The sequence below is a fragment of the Dromiciops gliroides genome, chromosome 4, assembly GCF_019393635.1.
Source record: "Dromiciops gliroides isolate mDroGli1 chromosome 4, mDroGli1.pri, whole genome shotgun sequence".
Classification (NCBI taxonomy): domain Eukaryota; kingdom Metazoa; phylum Chordata; class Mammalia; order Microbiotheria; family Microbiotheriidae; genus Dromiciops; species Dromiciops gliroides.
The window spans coordinates 195,129,101-195,143,780 of record NC_057864.1 but is presented as its reverse complement, the minus strand read 5'-3'; the positions used below and the strand labels follow the sequence as shown (position 1 = coordinate 195,143,780).

Sequence of the window (14,680 nt, the reverse complement as noted above, 5' to 3'; positions counted from 1 at the left end):
CTTTTTGCTTGCTCAGTAAGCCATAAGCCAAGAATTTCAAATTCCTAGAAACTCAGAGCTGGAAGAGATCTTAGAGATCATTTCATACCATATCATCAATTTACAAATGATGAAACTGAGGAAGAGTGCTTAATCAATTTGCCCAAGCACACAGTTAGGAGAATTATATGTAGAATGAGGAATCTGACCTGGACAATAGCTGAATCTGAGAAAGGTATCACCTATCAAAGAAATACATTTAAAAAGAAGACAAATTCTTCTCTGTCCAGGACACTTTCTCTTTGAAGCCTAGAGATTTAGCCTCATTAAGTCACTGTATTAGTCATAGGAAGATTAGTTACAGGAGGTAAAGAGAAAAAGATTATATATATTTTAGGGCAGTGATTTCTACCAGAAAATTCCCTGTAAAGCAAAGACAAACACGGAAGCAGCTCTCTATTCTAGTGTTGCTGTGGCTATGGTTACAACCAATGTTATTGTTGCTAGAATCCAAACAGTTCCCAACTGCCTTCCCATTTGTGAATTTGTCTGTTCCTGGCTTTAGCTGTTTAGCTGTAGTCCTCATTAATCTTCTCATTAGTGCTGCACAGTTCCATTCTGGGCCTCAGCTAGCTCGAGATCTGTACACACTGGAGCCAGGTGTAGGTTCCCCTTTCAGAGAATGCTTATACCACTATAGTTGGCAACTACTAGTGGAGGATAAGAGTTGTGCAGAGCTTATAAACGAAGGGATGGGGAAATACATGAGTAAGGTTGTTTTTCAGAACTCTGCTGTAGGCTACCAAAATTCACTTGGCCCAGACCACAGGGTATGGAGGCAATATTATCTTAGCTCTCACCTGCTTTCTTCCTGCTCTAGGTCTGTGGCCTTTGTCCTTGCTTCTAGAATTCAGTACAACTGGGTAGGCAGGCACCAGAATCGGGGAAAGAAAGGAAAGCTGTTCTTTGCTCCATATTCTCAGCTTCACACTCGGTCTTGATTATGCATTTCAAAGGTCTACCTTTCTTCTACCAGCATATCTCCTAGTCAGTTTAACTGGGTGGAGGGGAAGGGAGGAAGAAGGGAAGAATTCTCTCTCTGTTCCATGACCCTATGGTATACCAATAAAAGGCAGACTTTGGAGTGGGAAAACAGGAAATATTATTAGAGCGCCTTAAATTTTCTTTGTCTCGCCAGATCCAGGATAATGGTGGGAGTGGGTGGGGGCTGGGAGGAGTGCTACAGTAGTAGAGAAAAGCTGATTTGTTATCAATCTTTGCCAGTTTCTGGAAAGCAATGATGATTGTGAGAATAAAGGGCAGTGAGGAAAAAGCCTAATTTAATAAACCAATAAATGCATTCCATGCAACTCCTTGCAAACCATGAAGCATCTTGAGGGGGTAGGATAAAGAATCTTTATAGACAGCATCTGTTCAAGCAGCAGAGAACACTGTATAATCTCCTTAGAAAGCTAAAAATTAGGCAAAAAGAAAACAACACAAAGATGTTAAGAGATGTCTCCACAACCACAATGCAATTTTCCCCACTAAAGAATCTCAATCTCCTGACTAATGCCTGATCTACTAACTCCACTGTGTCCACACGATACCCTGCGGACAGTGTCTTAGTTAAATGCACATTTACAAAAGCTAACATTGTGAGGAACGACAACTGAAGAACAAACCTTATTTCTGTTCCCTTCTTTTAATTTCTAACCAGTCAATTTATTGTTACTATTTCGGAGACAGCTAGGAATCACTGTCTTTCCCAAGTGCACCACAGAATTACTTATTCACTTTTTATTCTCTATGCAGTCATCTTTAATTGATTATGACATAGGTTCCTCAAGAGCTTATATGAAATATAGCATATGACTGTTTCCACAACTGGCCTTGCATAAAAGCTTGAAACAATTTCTCTTCATAGGCTTACACATGAGATTTAAAATCTAGTTACTTAGCTGAGGTATGTGTCAAGTCAAATGGATTTAGCTGCCAAGTAAGAGTTTGGGGAAAAAGTTCCTTAAGATTTCCAATTTTTCCAATTGCCTCACAAAAAAAAAAAGTATATTTTTAAAAAACAGCACTGTATTTTTGATTGTGTCAATGGCCTGACAAGCCTAAACATGGAAAAACAAGATTTGGCTTTTCTTATGTTATGGGCCCTGGGTACTTCAGAAGTTTTCTGGGGTAAATCAGAGAGAATCTTGAGAAACTAAACCAAAGGGCAGACACACCTAAAGAGATAAGTGGCACTGGATCAGAACCCAGTTAACTCCAGGACCACCACCCTTCATTCCAGTCTCCCCCACCCCTCGGGGGGATAAGATTAGGTGTGGCTGCTGACTTTGTGGCATGAGGGGGCGAGAGATGGCTTGAGAGATCTGGAGCCATCCCTCACCCAACTTCCCCCAGCCACTACCAGTGGGGGATGGTCCTCCCCCAATAAGGGAACTTTCCACAGTCCCCATCTGACCACCATCAGTCCTCTATAAAAGTATCTGCCTGTCTCCTGCTCGAGGAGAAAGGTATCTCAGAGAGCCATGCCTCTGTGACATGTCTTTTCCCCATGAGAAGTCCAAGGATTTCTCTCTTGATTTCCTTTCCCTAGCACCTAAATAAACTATTATTTTATTCTAATTGGATTTGTGTGCAAGAGGGTGTAATTCTTTTTTTTTCTTTTTTTGCAGGGCAATGGGGGTTAAGTGACTTGCCCAGGGTCACACAGCTAGCAAGTGTCAAGTGTCTGAGGTCGGATTTGAATTTAGGTACTCCTGAATCCAGGGCTGGTGCTTTATCCACTGAGCCACCTAGCTGCCCCTGGGGGGTAATTCTTTAAAGAAGAATTCCTAAGAACCCCTACCCCAAACACCCACCAATTTCCCCCATAACACTTATGTCACCAAATATTATTCAATAATGATAAATACAGCTTGTACTTTCCAAAAATGACAGTGCTCTGTGGATTCTAATTTCTGCAGAAAGTTGAGATAGCATGGAGTAAATGGAAAAGAAAACTGGACTTCTGAGTCATGTAGATCTGGGTTCAAATCCTGTCTCTACCAATTAGCGATTGGGTAACTCCGGACAAATCACAATTCTCTGCACTAGTTTCCTCATTTATAAAATAGGATAATACTAGCAACTACTTCAGAGGGCTGTTGTGAGAATCAAATGAGGTAATTAATGTAAAGCACTTTGCCAGCCTGAAAGTGCTATTTATGTATGTTTTCATCATCATCATAATTAAAATGGATCTGTAATTTTATTGATTTGAATTAATTCCAATGATACAGATTTCTTCTTAAAAAATTTATCATATTTTTATTGGTCTTTGTTTTTACTTTAGTTTCAATTATGAATATCTTTCATCTTTCCCTTACACAGTAAACTATCTCTTGTAACAAAGATTTAAAAAGAGGGGTACAAATTAGTCCAGCAAAGTAGACCAAAGCATTCCTTATTTGACAAGTAGACACAATACTGCACGTGCATACCCTACCAATGCCAGGGAAGGAGGGAGGCCCATTTTCTTACCTCTTCTGTTGTGCTAAACTTGGTCAATATAATTTCTTAGAGTTTTTATTTTTCTTCCTTTTACACTGTGAAAATTATTTTCCTGTTTCTGCTTATTTCACCCTACTTCAGTTCCTATGTCTTCCTATCTTCCAAATTCTTCATATTCATCATTTTTCACAAAGCAATATTTACTGCAATTTGTTTAGTCAACCAAATTAGCAATTTTGTTTGGTCATTGATTAGCCAATCAATAAGCTTCTACTTTGCTTCCAGCATTATTGCTACCAAACAAAGTGCTGCATTGAATATTTTGGTGACTATGGGACCATTCTTTCTGTCTGTAACATTCTTAGGTTTATGACAAGCAGTGAGCTCTCTAGATCAAAGGACATAGGTACATTAATCTCTTATTGTTAGGTTAATCCCAAATTGCTTTCCAGAATGTCTGGCCCAAGGCACATTGTTTATTACATTTTATATATATATATATATATATATATATATATATATATATATGTATATATGTATATATAAATTTAATAAACATTTTAATTTAAAGTTTTGAATTCCAAATTCTCTCTCTCCCTCCCTTCCTCACCTTTCCCCCCTCCTCGGTGGTTATGAATCAGATATAGGTTATACAGAGTTCATCCACACATGCTTGACTATCCTTTGCCACACTTATCCATGTCCTCCCAAAAGTTCTCTACAAAGGGTCCATCCAAGGTGCTAGAGGTCCTTCTTGTTTTTTTTCCTCACGACATTACAAGATTGCCAATTGGAGCATTCTGGGGTTGTCTGCTTGATATCTTTCATTCTTTTATTTTTTGGGGGAGGGTGGGGCCATGAGGGTCAAGTGACTTGTCCAGGGTCACACAGCTAGTAAATGTGAAGTGTCTGAGGTCATATTTGAACTCAGGTCCTCCTGAATCCAGGGCTGGTGCTTTATCCACTGCACCACCTACCTGCCCCCAATATCTCTCATTCCTGTCATTATCTTCTTCCTATAATAAAATTACTTGATGATATCTTTTTCTCCTAAACTTTAGAGTTCTTTTTTTGGGGGGGGTACACGTCATAGTCTTACATGCCCAACGTTGCTTTCTTTGTGTTATTTTAGTTTTTTTGGAGGCAATAGAATCTCATATTTTCCAGCCATTTGGCAATACCAATAGAATATTGGTAATGAAATGATGGGCCCTTGATTTCATGGGAAGCTTGAGGTTAGGAAAGGAGCTCTGATCTCATAGGCCTTGGCTTCCAGAAGAATCATGGTAGCCCTAAGTGGGGAGAAGTCTGAAGGGGGTGGAGGTGGCACCCAGAATGTGAGTCTCATAGTTCAGTTTGAAATTCACACACACACACACACACACACACATTCTCTTCCTCCCCTCTCCTTCTTTATATGTTTTATGTGCACATAAAATAAACACTGATTTGATTTCCAGTGGGAAAAAAAAAGGAAGGAGCTCTGAAATTTCCTCAGAGCAATCCAGCCCAACCTCTCCATTTCCTATTCAACTCTGGGAAATTTCTTAGAAAAGACAGGATAGAATGGTGTCTTTGGCAAGAAGTGCCACCTTTTCATGTGAGACAGAATTAAAGAGGATATCTGAATGACGGGAAAAGAAGAGGAGAGAAGGAGCTTTTGGTGAATGGCCTCACTTTTTTTTCAGTGAAATATGCGGAAAGGTTCTTAGTGGGGAGTGGGGGAGTGGGGAAAGGGAAAGCCTTGAGAAGAATGAATTAGAAAAGTCTCTGTGGTCACTGATAGTGAATTGATAAAGAAGGCATGAAAGGATTACCTTATTTTATTTTATTTAGTTTTTAGTAATCAATGAATAAACATGATGAGATTATCCCCTTTCTCTTTCAGTTAATTGTGAAATGATAAAAGAGCACCTATTTATATTCATATTCAAACCCAACAGATACTGCTCTCCGTGGGTCCCACAACCTTAAAAATAATTCACTTTTTACCACTCACCTGAGTTGAATGACTTACATGGCAGCAGCATAGGAACAATTTGCCATTTTCTGTGCTAATCAGATTCTTTTAAAGAGACACGCTGTGATGGGAGCAGGAGGAGCATAAGTTTTGCCTACTAGATTGCCACATGAGTTATTAGTGATTGTGGCTCTATGAGGTCCAGTGGGAGTCTACAAATTTTTTTATCTGCCAAAAAGCTGTCATGCTATCAGACCTCCTTTCCCCTGAGGCTGGCTCAGTTGTTAGTCTAACTCTGAGGGTATAAGATTGAACCAAAGAGGGTTTAGGAGGTCAAGTTCAATACAGAGTAATCTCCAATTTTAAATCTCTCACTTCTAGAGTAGACCTGGAAGTGTAAATAAATACTTGGGAAGGTTCAGGAGTACAAATAAGTGACAGGGCAAAGGAGAGACAGCCTGGATCTAATGACCCCACAGACTACTTCCCAGATGTGTGGGTCAGGATGGTAAAGTTGTCATTTTGGGCTACTTTTGCAACATGTCCCTAGACAACTCTCCCCTTCTGCAATGCTTTCGGACTTCCTGACCTCAAATAGAAGATGTATTGGATTGACTGAAATGATCTTTTCTCCAGTTCACTCTCCCTGGTAGCAACTAAGTAGTAACTGTTGACTAATATATCAAATTCAGTAGCCAGAGGGTGGTAGAGAAGGGAAGAAGAATCAGCCAAGTGGCAAGTAGAGTAAAAGTCTTTGACTAAGTGAGTATCAGAGGAGAAGATGAATGGGGTACAGGGAAAATATAATGAAAAGAAAAAAAGAGGGAATAAAAAAACTGGAACTCAAGAGATGATTGTTAAGTAAGTAGAAAGGGGCTTTATTAAAGTGAGTGAACAGCTGAACTGAACAGCTCAAGTGTTTTAGAGACGTCTTTATTATGATCCATCCAGAGTCTTTGGGATGTATTGAAAATTGTTCCCTTTCCAAAGTTAAGCTTCAGATTAATGATGTTTTATTTTATGAAATGATATAATGGGGGGCAGCTAGGTGGCACAGTGGATAAAGCACCGGCCCTGGATTCAGGAGTACCTGAGTTCAAATCTGGCCTAAGACACTTGATACTTACTAGCTGTGTGACCCTGGGCAAGTCACTTAACTCCCATTGCCCCGCCCCCCCCAAAAAAAAAGAAAAAAGAAAAAAAAAGAAATGATATAATGGATGATTTGTGTTCAACTTGTTAAAGGAAGGTCATTGCTAAGATAACTTCAGTTGCATGTTCAATAATTTGGCAGTTTTTATTTCTCTTTGAAATTGTTTCAAGTATAATTTTCTGTCAAAATAATCCTATAATATCCTAAATAATTTTAGTCAATGGTTTTTGAATATACATTTTGGAAAAACAAACAGCAACCTTAAAGTAAAAAGTTGCTTTTAAGTGGATATAAAGCCTCTCTGTGCGGTCACCTCTGATGGTTATTTAAGTGAGGCATAAAACAGGGATGCATGTTAACCCATAGCAATTGACCTGTGTCATAGCAGATATCCTTCACAAAGGCCAAATAGAAGAGGAAGTCTTTACAGATGATAAGGCTCCAATGTTTGCAAATGACATACTGATTGCATCAATAGTACAGGAGCTTTTCATTGAGATTTAGAGACATTCAAAAAAGACCAACCTAGCAACCCAAAGAGAAAAAGCCAAGTGGATAAAGAATATATGTTGCCCAGATTATGTCATGACATGAAATTGGATGGAAAGTCAATGGAGTTACTCTGTCATTACATCTATTTTGAACAAACAATGGAGATGGATAAGGAGCTTGGCCAAGGTTTGAAGAGGCACCACAACTGTCTGTGCCATGTTTGAAAAATTATGCAATACTTTCATAGAAGCCTAGTTACATGCACAACAAGAGCCGATATTTTTAACTTCAATATATTCTCTTGGTGATATTATAGGGCCGTGGATCGTCGAACAATGACAGTACAATCAAAAAGTGACCCAAAGGGCAACAGAAAGACATACAGTGAGTCTAAGTAAGTTTCCGAGTTTTTACAGTGGTGACTTGCTCATAAGAAGTGATACACATGCTATCCTCAGTGGGAGCCAGCACAGTTCAATGGAAATAGTGCTGAATCCAAGTTAGAAATCTGATTTTCTATTTATTACCTAAATGACCTTAGTAAAATTACTTGGTGCTTCTGAGCCTTAGTTTCCTCATCTGAAAAGTGAGGAGTTGGGATTATTTTATCTTTAAATTTCCTTCCAGTTCTAAATCTGTGATCCTAGAATTTTGTTGGCAACTCAATCCTCATATCAAAGCCTGCATTCTTCCACAGAATGCTTATTGTTTTCTAAAACAGCATAATTTGAGCTTTCTCGGTAATTTCATAGCAGATTAGATAGAAAGGAAATTGATCTACCTTTAATATTCAGGCTGGTACCTGTCATTTTCAAATTAGTTCCCAAGACAGATACACATGCTCATTTTCCAAGAGAATGCTATGGATTGTAACATTTTCAGATTCCATGTCAGGAATATTCTCTCTTCTTGTCTTCCTTCCATCCCAATCCCTACTTCCCTTTAAAGCACAACTCAAGAGACACTTCATACAAAGAGGACTGATCTCCCCACAGTTACTTTGCATTTACTTTGTATATAATCTGTGTATAATTATGTATACATGTTATTTCCCTCCAGCTCTTTGAGGGTAGGGATTATTTTATTTTTGTCTTTGTATCCTCAGTATTTAGCACTAGCCTGGTACAAAGCACTTGTTCAATAATTGCTTGTTGAATTGAATTCCATTAATTTGTTACTATTGCTGGGGATTTAGAGATACTAAAGAAAGAGCTTGCTGTATCCATGTAACAATGAATCCCTCTTATAGTGGGTAGCCATTCTGCAATAACTGAATTTCCTGTATATGTCCCCATCATCATGAATGAGGACAGAGGATAACAGAAAGTGATGATTTGGAAGGGTTGGGAAAGTAAAACAAGCATGAGAAGAGCTGCATCACTAAGTCATTTGAATATCAGTCACAATCACAGTTTGGAAATAAAAAATATTGACATGTGTAAAGGAGTATTGTTTTCTTTCTCATATCCTTAATCAGTGAAATAAATATACCCAGGCATTTCCCAGCTGAATGTGAGAGAAATACCCAACTATGGCTTTGTAGTCTACATTTCTGTTGTGCTGTTTGCATTTTTAAAATGTCAGCATGCCCCAATACTGTTGGCATCATTACTGATAACAGCAGTTAATACACAAATCTGTTTGTGTACTAAAGGATAATCACACTAACCACTTGACTTTCTGCACCATTTTTCCACAACAGAAATTGGCAGTGGCATTTGTGTTGCACTTTAGAAATGAAGGCACTATGGGGCAGCTAGGTGGTGCAGTGGATAGAGCACTGGCCCTGGAGTCAGGAGGAAGTGAGTTCAAATCCAGCCTCAGACACTTGACAACTTACAAGCTGTGTGACCCTGGGTAAGTCACTTAACCCCAATTGCCTCACCAAAAAACAAACAAAGAAATGAAGGCACTAGGAGCAGCTAGGTGGTGCAGTGGATAAAGCACCAGCCTTGGATTCAGGAGGACCTGAGTACAAATCCGGCCTCAGACACTTGACACTTACTAGCTGTGTGACCCTGGGCAAGTCACTTAAACCCAATTGCCTCACCAAAAAAAAAAAAAAAAAAAGAAAAGAAATTAAGGCACCTTTTGATTCCTCTCTAATTAGATAGCAAGGGCACTGAAAATATTGGGCTTCTGGAATGCTAGAGCACCTGTGTTCTCCTCAACTGTGGGCAATGACTTTTGTTAAAGTGCACGTCATTCAAAAGATCTACTTAATGCTCCACCCCAAAAATGTTGCTTCAGATACATTCCTGAATCTCCTCTAAAAAGAAGTCCAGGGCAGCTAGGTGGTGCAGTGGATAGAGCACCGGCCCTGGAGTCAGGAGTATCTGAGTTCAAATCCGGCCTCAGACACTTAACACTTACTAGCTGTGTGACCCTGGGCAAGTCACTTAACCCCAATTACCTCACTAAAAAAAAAAAAAAAAAAGGAGTCCAAAACACCTCTCCTTCAGCTTTAGATTAAAGTTAGATGAGAAAGATGCGACTCAGAGTTGGAAAGGACCTTAGAGATAACTCAATGAGTCCAATCTGTTAATTTTATAGGTGAAATAACAAGTCAAAAGAAGAAAAGTAATTTGTCCATTGTTGTCTTTATCATTTTTGTTGTCATTGGTTGTCCCATCATCATCGTCATCATGTCATCATCATGGTCATCATCACCACCACCATCATCGTAGTAATGACTAACATTTACACAGCATTTACTTTGTGCCAGGCACTGTGCCAACTGTTTTACAATTATCTCATTTAATTCTCACAACAACCCTGCAGGGGGTTTTAGATGCTGTTATTATCCCCATTTTACAGATGAGGAAACTGAGGCAGACAGAGGTTAAATGATTAGGCCCAATAAGTGGCAGAGTCAGAAGTCAAACTTCAAACTCCAGGGCCAGAGTTATTTCCACTTTATTCTCCTCCTCATCTTGTCCTTCACTCCTGTCTCACATGAAGAGGTAGCCCTTCTTGCCAAGGCAAACCCTCTATCTGCAAAAGAGATCCCATTCCACCTTGCCATCCCTACTCTCTGACTTATTTTCAATCGCTCTCGGTATATTGGCTTCTTTTCTCTCACTTGATCTTTCCATACTTGCTATCTATTATCCTATTTCTCTTCTCCCTTTTGTGGCTACATTTCCTGAGAAGGCTGTATACAGTTGGTGCCACCATTTCTTTACTTTTCCCATTCTTAACTCTCTGCAGTCTGCCTTCTGACTTGAACATTAGACTGAAACTGTTCTCTCCAATGTTATCAATAACCTCTGAGTTGTCAAATCGAATGGCCTTTTCTCAATATTCTTTCTTCTTGATGTCTCTGTAGCCTTTGAGACTCTCTATCCACTTCTTTTCCTTGTATTCTCTTCTCTCTAGGTTTTCATGGCATTACTTTTTCCTAGTTCTCTTTCTTCCTGCCACCTCCCCTCCCAAGGACAATGAGGGTTAAGTGACTTGCCCAGGGTCATACAGGTAGTATATGTCAAGTGTCTGAAGCTGGATTTGAACTCAGGTCCTCCTGAATCCAGGGCCGGTGCTTTATCCACTGTGCCATCTAGTTGCCCCCTCCTAGTTCTTTTTACCTGATTTTTTCCTTCTCAGTTTTTTTTGCTGGATCTTCATCCAAATCACTCCTGCTAAAGGTGACTATCCTCTAAGGCTCTGTTTTGGTCCCTTTTCTCTTCTCTCTTTATGTTATTTTATTTGGTGATTTCATGAGCTTCCATTTATCATCTATTTCTCTGGTTCTTTTTTTTTTTAATGTTTTACACTTTTTTTTTCTTTTTCGGGGCAATTGGGGTTGAGTGACTTACCCAGGGTCACACAGCTAGTAAGTGTTAAGTGTCTGAGGTAGGATTTGAACTCAGGTCCTCCTGACTCCAGGGCTGGTGCTCTATCCACTGAGCCACCTAGCTGCGCCCTCTGTTTATTCTTAAATCTCTTTCCTCACTTCCAATTTTGCATCTCCAACTGCCAGCTGGATTAAACTGCATGTCCTGTAGACACAGACTTAGTATGTCCAAAACTGAACTTACTGTCTTTCACCCCAACTTCTCTCCCCTTCTGAACTTCCCCATTACTGTTGAAGGTACCCCTATCCTCTCAGTCACCCAGCCTTGAAATGTACGTATCATCCTTGACTTACTTTCTCTCACTTTCTAAATCCAATTAGTTGTCAAGTCTTGTTAATTCTAACTTTATAGCATCTCTCCGATATATCCCCTTCTCTCTTCTGACACTGTCACCATGATGATACAGGTCTTCATCATCTCATGCTTGGCCAATTTCAATACACTTTTGGTTGGTCTCTGTCTCAAGTGTCTCCCCACTACAGCCCATCCTCCATAGTTGTTAAATTGATCTTCCCAAAGTAGAGGACTGACCATGTCACCCTCTTTTTCTTTTTTTCTTTTTTTTTTTTATTGCAAGCAGCTAGAAAAAAGAAATTCAAATACTGTTTGCATTGTGGAGCTCCAATAAGGATAAAGCAAGATCTAGCAGCATCTACATTAAAGGACCAGAGGGCATGGAATATAATATTCCAGAGGGCAAAGGAACTGGGACTACAGCCAAAAATCACATACCCAGCAAAACTGATTATAATCTTTCAGAGGAAAAAATGGGACTTTCAGACATTTGTGATGAAAAGACTTGAACTGAATAGAAAATTTGACTTTCAAATACAAGACCCTGGAGAATCATAAAAAGGTAAACAGGGAAAAGAAATCAGGAGGGACATTAAAAGGTTAAACTGTTTACATTCATACATGAGAAAATACTTCCAACTCATAAGAACTTTTTCAGTAAGGAATACACAGAGGACATAGGTCTGAACTGAATATGAAGGGATGGTATTTGTAAAGCATTTATTTTTTGTGTATCCTTGTTCTTTGTGGAGCAAACAAGGTGGGTTGTCTAGTGTCTAGGGCCAGATTTGGGCTCTGGGCCTCCTGGACCCAGGGCTGGTGCTTTGTCCTCCTGACTCCAGGGCCGGTGCTCTATCCACTGTGCCACCTAGCTGCCCTGTCACCCTCTTTTTCAATAAACTCCAGTATCATATATAAAATCCTCTTTTTGACATTTAAAACCTTTTATAACCTGATCTACAGGTCTGGGCCTGAATAGGTACTGTTTCTGATATTACTGTTTTCGCAGACAAGGTAAATCATCATCTTAGGAAGAGGCCCTTCCCAAAATAGATGCAAAATATGTAAATGCAAATGTCCTTATGTGCCTACAAATACACGCAAGCATGTGCACACACATCCAAATCCCCCAAATGGATAGAAAAATATAAATACTGATGGCACAGAGTTTATTGTTATCTCAGTTGAGTCTAATCAACAAAAATAACTAGATTTAAAAAAAAAATCTTACCTGCTACTGAATTTGGCCGTGGCATCAGGTAAAGTGGAATAGATTGTACTGATTGGGACAGCACTGTTTCCAGATTCCTTTCTGGGATCTTGTTAAGACTATAGGTAGAGGCTGTCATGTTTTCATCTACTCGGTATAAACATGAATCCATGCTGGATTTTTGAGACTGCCAAGGTTTCAGGTTTCCTCCAGATCCTAGTTCTTTACTGCTTTCCCCACCATACTTTGTCCGTTCCACATTTTCAGAATAGCTTGTCAAAGTAGCTAGAACAAAACAAATAGGAAAAAATGAATGAGAAAACTTGTTACAAACCATCATTTGTGAGGATCTCTTAAAAATAATAATTTCATGTCTAAGCTTAGAATACCAAGAACAAAGTGAAACCATCTCATATACATGGTAACTAACAACTATAAGTCAAGCTAATAAGCACTTATTGTTTACTATGTGCTAAGAATTCAGGTTACAAAGAAAAAAAAATGAGGAGACATTTATGTACACACATATAAAGAATAATTTGGAAATAATGAATAGAAGGGAGGCATTGGCATTCATGACGATGCCACTGGAGATTACTGAATAGCAGGGAGATATGATCAGACTAGCACTTTAGGAAGATCAATATGATAGTCAAGTGGAGGATGGATTGGGATAGGTACAGACTTTAAGCAGGGAGGCCAGTTAGAAGGCTAATTCAATAGTCTGAGAATGAAGGATGGTGGCAGTGTCAGAAGGGGTATCTATCAGGGATATTGCAAAGGTAGAACTTATACAACTTAGCTATTAATTAATTAATTATGGAACTTCGTGAAACTGTGTAGTTGACGATCATACCTAGATTTTGAGGCTGGCTGACTGGTAGGATGGTGCTCTTGATAATAAAGGGAAGGTAGAAGGGAAGGTTTGGGAAGGGAAAAGATAATGAGTTTTATATATTGAGCTTAAGATGCCTACAGGACATCTAGTTCAAGATTTTCAATAAGTAGTTGGAGTTGCTGGTTGAGCTGAACTAAAAAGAACAAATTCTGAAAAATAAAAGTGCTTGAGTACTAAAATGTTGTGGCTAAATAAATATTTTAAATAAAAAACCTATTATATTATAAACTTATAGTATTAGCACAGTATGGTGGAAGGAACACTAGATTTGGGAGTTAGTAACTGTTGGGTTTAAGTTTCAGATTAGCTATTTAGAAGCCTTTTGATACTGGGCAACTCACTTAACTCTTCAGAGGCTGGTTTAAAGTGAATTTTCTAAGATGAATATTCTCCTCTGCAAATAGTAATGATAATATATGCCCTGCAAAGTGGCTGTGAAGAGGGCATTTTGCAACCTCATACCCTACAAATGTACTATTATCCTGCTATTTCATCCTTCTCATGATTTTTGGTGAGGTTCAGTTTGAAATGGTCTGAGGACAAGTTGCTATCCTTCTATAATTCTTTTATATTTAATGTTTTGTGGATTGTCGTGCAGGTAGATAAAATAATGTTTCTGTGACTGGATAAGAGTATTGGTGTGTAAGTTTATTTTTTATAGAGTCATTTAAAATATCTTTAGGACAACTATTGAAAGATGGAAGATAGAGATGATGCGTATCTTATACTATTCCCACATGGTTTTAATTTCTTTCACTAGTTCTCTATATTTTTAAAATTTCTTAATTTCATGAAGTTTGTATTTCATGAAAATTCAGTACACATCAACTAAAAATGATACTTTTGAATTTTTATGATTCAATATTATACCCAAACAACCTTGGGCAACAAACAGTTCTGTCTGCATTGATGCTCTGGTTCCAGAGTAGTCTATCCATCAGATTCTCAAGTATATTATATGTAGTTTGTGTTTGTACTATAAGGCTTTATCTGTTACTTTAGGGGGAAAAAAGGTACCAAGCTCTTAGTATAGGACTCTAGTCACCTAATCATATATTTTTAAGTACCCCCCCCAATCTGAAGTGATATGTGCAGTTTTCACTGATTCATTTTATAATGTAATCTGATTAATAACTCTGGGCTTCTTAACTATAATCTTTTTATAATTTTTGGTGGCAGTGACCTGATTCTGAATTATCATAAACCTCTTTTGTTTCTATAAACGAATCTCCACAGTGTAGCCAATTTTTCAATGCTTCTCTGTTGACATAATTTTGGCTGAGTACACGTGGATCTCTCCCATGGAGGGTCTTTTAATTCCCCTCTTGGATCT

The 14,680-nt window shown here is 38.6% G+C and overlaps 1 protein-coding gene across 11 annotated transcripts in view; it reads right to left on the bottom strand.

The window, feature by feature from the left end:
• Positions 1 to 14,680, bottom strand: part of TANC2 (tetratricopeptide repeat, ankyrin repeat and coiled-coil containing 2) — a 558,975-nt gene that overhangs the window by 166,539 nt on the left and 377,756 nt on the right. For all 11 annotated transcript variants that reach the window (XM_044000435.1, XM_044000439.1, XM_044000440.1 and 8 more), the window contains one exon: positions 12,471 to 12,734. In XM_044000435.1, the coding sequence (XP_043856370.1) occupies positions 12,471 to 12,734 (264 nt within the window). The remainder of the gene's footprint in view (positions 1 to 12,470; positions 12,735 to 14,680) is intronic.